General features: G+C 45.4%; 1 protein-coding gene across 5 annotated transcripts; it reads right to left on the bottom strand.

The window, feature by feature from the left end:
* Positions 1 to 632: 632 nt before the first annotated feature.
* Positions 633 to 3,173, bottom strand: LOC132112364 (zona pellucida sperm-binding protein 4-like). 5 transcript variants are annotated; one of them, XM_059519808.1, is made up of 9 exons: positions 2,603 to 3,173; positions 2,126 to 2,311; positions 1,863 to 2,050; positions 1,692 to 1,789; positions 1,463 to 1,620; positions 1,197 to 1,389; positions 976 to 1,123; positions 823 to 895; positions 633 to 748 (listed from the first exon to the last, which is right to left on the bottom strand). In XM_059519808.1, exons 1-9 carry the CDS (start codon positions 3,132 to 3,134, stop codon positions 672 to 674), a joined length of 1,653 nt encoding a protein of 550 aa, XP_059375791.1. In that variant the 5' UTR covers positions 3,135 to 3,173; the 3' UTR covers positions 633 to 671. The 5 variants fall into 5 exon arrangements, with proteins under 5 accessions (XP_059375791.1, XP_059375792.1, XP_059375793.1 ...); XM_059519809.1 differs by having other exon boundaries at positions 2,645 to 3,173; XM_059519810.1 differs by having other exon boundaries at positions 2,126 to 2,291; positions 2,658 to 3,173.
* Between the last annotated feature and the right edge of the window lie 222 nt (positions 3,174 to 3,395).

Here is a 3,395-nt window from a genome sequence, read left to right as displayed (position 1 = left end):
TGCTTCATTCTTTTTTGAATTAGTCCTCAGCGCATCTTCTTTGGGGAAATTGGGTCTTATTCCTCTCAGTGAAACAAACTATCTCACTGCTTAGTTTTCCGTGGTATGGCCGTTTACAAGCCACGAGCTTCATGTGTAACATTATCAATAGCACATTGTCACATTAGATATGAACAGGACAATCGCATTTTCAAATGGATTACTTTACAGAATTTGTTTTCGGTAGCATTTGCTTGGTAGACATGTCAAGCTTTCTATAGATAAGTCTCATGGCTCTGTTGATAATTCACAGAGTTAGTTCATTTTAATGACGCATTTCTACATGAAGATCACCCCAGACCGAGGCTGCAGACAGCACAGCTTGTTTGTTATATGAATGAATAAACTTGTGGGTGTATACAAAAAAAAAAAAACCCTTTACAGAGTCGATTGATGTATTGCTCTTAGGTGAATAATCAAAACTGAAAGTGCAATTTAAGTTCTCTTTGGGGTTATCAGGAGAAGATGCCTCAATGCGCAGATGTGGGAATCGACTCCAGACGGTTTAAAAAAAAAAAAACAAAAAAAAAAAAACTGGCCAGGCATGCAATACCAGATTCTGCCGAACCAAAACAATACCAATAGACAAAAGATACCTCGGGGTTCTGCAAGGTTTATTAAAAGTACTAGATTTACATGACCAGAGTAACTTCTCCACTAGAAACCACAGTCTGCTCCCCAGAGACAGCCTTGATACGAGTGTCTCTCCCTGAAAGAGGAATGTTAGATGTGAGAAGGCACTTATAAAATGCTCAGTTCCTCTTGTTAAGAGGAAGAACTCACGTTTCCTGGTGCAGCTTTGTTCACAAGAGCCAGATGATGGATGGCACACCTCTGTACTGCAGTGGATAAAGATCTGACAGGGAAGAGAGAGGCTCAAGTCATAGAATCCAAAAGTAGTAAATATACAACGGTTCAAGTAAAGGGGAGGCATACAGTTTCCTGCAGAGCAGCCAGTGATGCTGGATCTACAAATGTGAACATCTTCACAACAAAGCGCTTGTAGTGGGTTGGGAACTGAAGACCAGACGACCCAGTCACTGGAACCAGTGTGGTCAAATAGCGATCGTCCCGGTAAGGGCATCTGAAGACAAAAAGAGAAGGCTAGAAAGGGTCTCCCAGCAGACTAACTGGATAAAGATTGGCTGTACACTCACCCGTCGATCAGAAGGTCCCACTGGGGGAGACTGAGTGGACTGGGGGTTGAAGTAGTCCAACAATGTCCCAGCATCAGGACAATGTTGGGGTCAGTCCTCTCCATAATGTGCACCTCAACATACACAGGCTCCCGCAGGACTTTTGTGATGGGATAATCAGCATCATTGTAGTAGGACGTGTAGGCCTCATCCCCTGAGGAACAACACTGGGGTTTAACCAGACTCCAGTTTGAAAGGCTTTAGGGAGACACAGGACAAGATCTTACCTTCAGCACAGCCTTTGGTGACACATTGGCCATTGGCCAGTCTGAGCTCAACCCTGAGAGGTCCAGGAGCAGCTACTGGTGGAGGTGGAGGAACAGAGTTGACCTCCACAACCAGAGCTTCCACAGAAGTTCCCGAGTATCTACACTGGAAGAGAAACCTGGACGACACACAGCAAGCTTGTAGCATTCATCAGGGATTAAGGTTCACACCAAGTCATGGATCACCTACTCAAAATGACTGTCCCTTGTGATGGAACCATAAGGTCCAATCCCCACTTCATACGATGAGGTCATTCGGTTTTCATACACCACATATCCGCTGTCCTCCTGCGAATAGGAACAGTGTCAGCATCCAGTCCATCATAAGCAATGCAGAATAAGACCAACAGCAGCTGCTCACCATCACACTCGTGCCACATGCGGTCACAGGGAACTGGTATATAGCAAAGGAAGGTGTGGACCCCACGGGAGCACAAGGTGGGTCATTTCCACCCAGTAGATGAACCGAATCCAGACTCAGTCGAGGCAGAGTAACATCTCTAGACACCACTACCACAAACTGACCATCTCTAATACACTGGACGGTCACTAGAACAAGGTACAAGAGCTAGTTAATGCAGAGAATCAGTTTAACATGAGCCGAATCAGATTGAGAACGCTTACCTGCCCTCCCATAGAAACACTGCTGTCCGTTAAAGCAGCAGTTGATAGCTTCACACTCAGCACCACTGATCCCAGGTAGACCACATTGGATCTGCTCAGAATCAGCTACAGCGCATTTATCAAGGGGCTCTGCCTGCACTACTGGCTTCTGAAACTGTTTAACTGGCTTCGGAAATTGCAGCTTAGGTAGTTGTACTGGCTTCTGAAGTGGAAACTTCTGGTTCGTTAGCTGTTGAACTGGCTTCTGAAGTGGAAACTGCTGGTTCGTAAGCTGTTGTACTGGCTTCTGAAGTGGAAACTGCTGGTTCGTTAGCTGTTGAACTGGCTTCTGAAGTGGAAACTGCTGGTTCGTTAGCTGTTGAACTGGCTTCTGAAGTGGAAACTGCTGGTTCGTTAGCTGTTGTACTGGCTTCTGAAGTGGAAACTGCAGTTTAGGTAGTTGTTGAACGGGCTTCTGAAGTGGAAACTGCTGGTTAGCTAGCTGTTGATCTGGCTTCTGAAGTGGAAACTGCAGTTTAGGTAGTTGTTGAACTGGCTTCCGAAGCGGAAACTGCTGGTTAGTTAGCTGTTGTACTGGCTTCTGAAGTGGAAACTGCTGGTTCGTTAGCTGTTGTACTGGCTTCTGAAGTGGAAACTGCAGTTTAGGTAGTTGTTGAACGGGCTTCTGAAGTGGAAACTGCTGGTTAGCTAGCTGTTGATCTGGCTTCTGAAGTGGAAACTGCAGTTTAGGTAGTTGTTGAACTGGCTTCTGAAGCGGAAACTGCTGGTTCGTTAGCGGTTGAACTGGCTTCTGCAGTGGAAACTGCTGGTTAGTTAGCTGTTGAACTGGCTTCTGAAGCGGAAACTGCTGGTTAGCTAGCTGTTGAACTGGCTTCTGGAGCTGGAACTGCTGGTCAGTTTGCTGGATCATCAGAGCTTGAGCATCCTGAAGCGATTTACTCCACTGTGGAACAGCATGACAGAAAGCACAAATCAGCAAAATCTGAACCAAACACCAACTTCCAGCCATTGTTCAACACCTAATCACAAAGTGGAGATACTGCCCTTTGGTCTTTTTGTATTCTACAGATTTCAGCTAATTAACAATAGTCCCTCCCTCTTCATTAACAAGTGAGTGATTCTCATTGCATCTAACAGGTTAGCAACTATGCTTTTGGGAAACGCACCCCTGATTGTAATTGGTTCTCAATTTATGTTAACATGGTAAAGACAAGTCCAAAAACACCTATAACAGCAACACAGAGGCTGCATCCACAGCTTCACTGACATC

This window comes from Carassius carassius, chromosome 32 (assembly GCF_963082965.1).
Source record: "Carassius carassius chromosome 32, fCarCar2.1, whole genome shotgun sequence".
Lineage (NCBI taxonomy): Eukaryota > Metazoa > Chordata > Actinopteri > Cypriniformes > Cyprinidae > Carassius > Carassius carassius.
This window is presented reverse-complemented; position numbering and strand designations above follow the sequence as displayed.

What these genes read in the sequence shown, in the direction of transcription:
- LOC132112364 (XM_059519808.1), bottom strand. Translation starts at nt 3,134, where the DNA reads ATGGCTGGAAGTTGGTGTTTGGTTCAGATTTTGCTGATTTGTGCTTTC. An exon ending in GTGTTTCTATGGGAGGGCAG is followed by an intron (nt 2,051 to 2,125) that starts GTAAGCGTTCTC and finishes ACCTTGTTCTAG; the next exon opens with TGACCGTCCAGTGTATTAGA. An exon ending in ACAAGGGACAGTCATTTTGA is followed by an intron (nt 1,621 to 1,691) that starts GTAGGTGATCCA and finishes TGTGTCGTCCAG; the next exon opens with GTTTCTCTTCCAGTGTAGAT.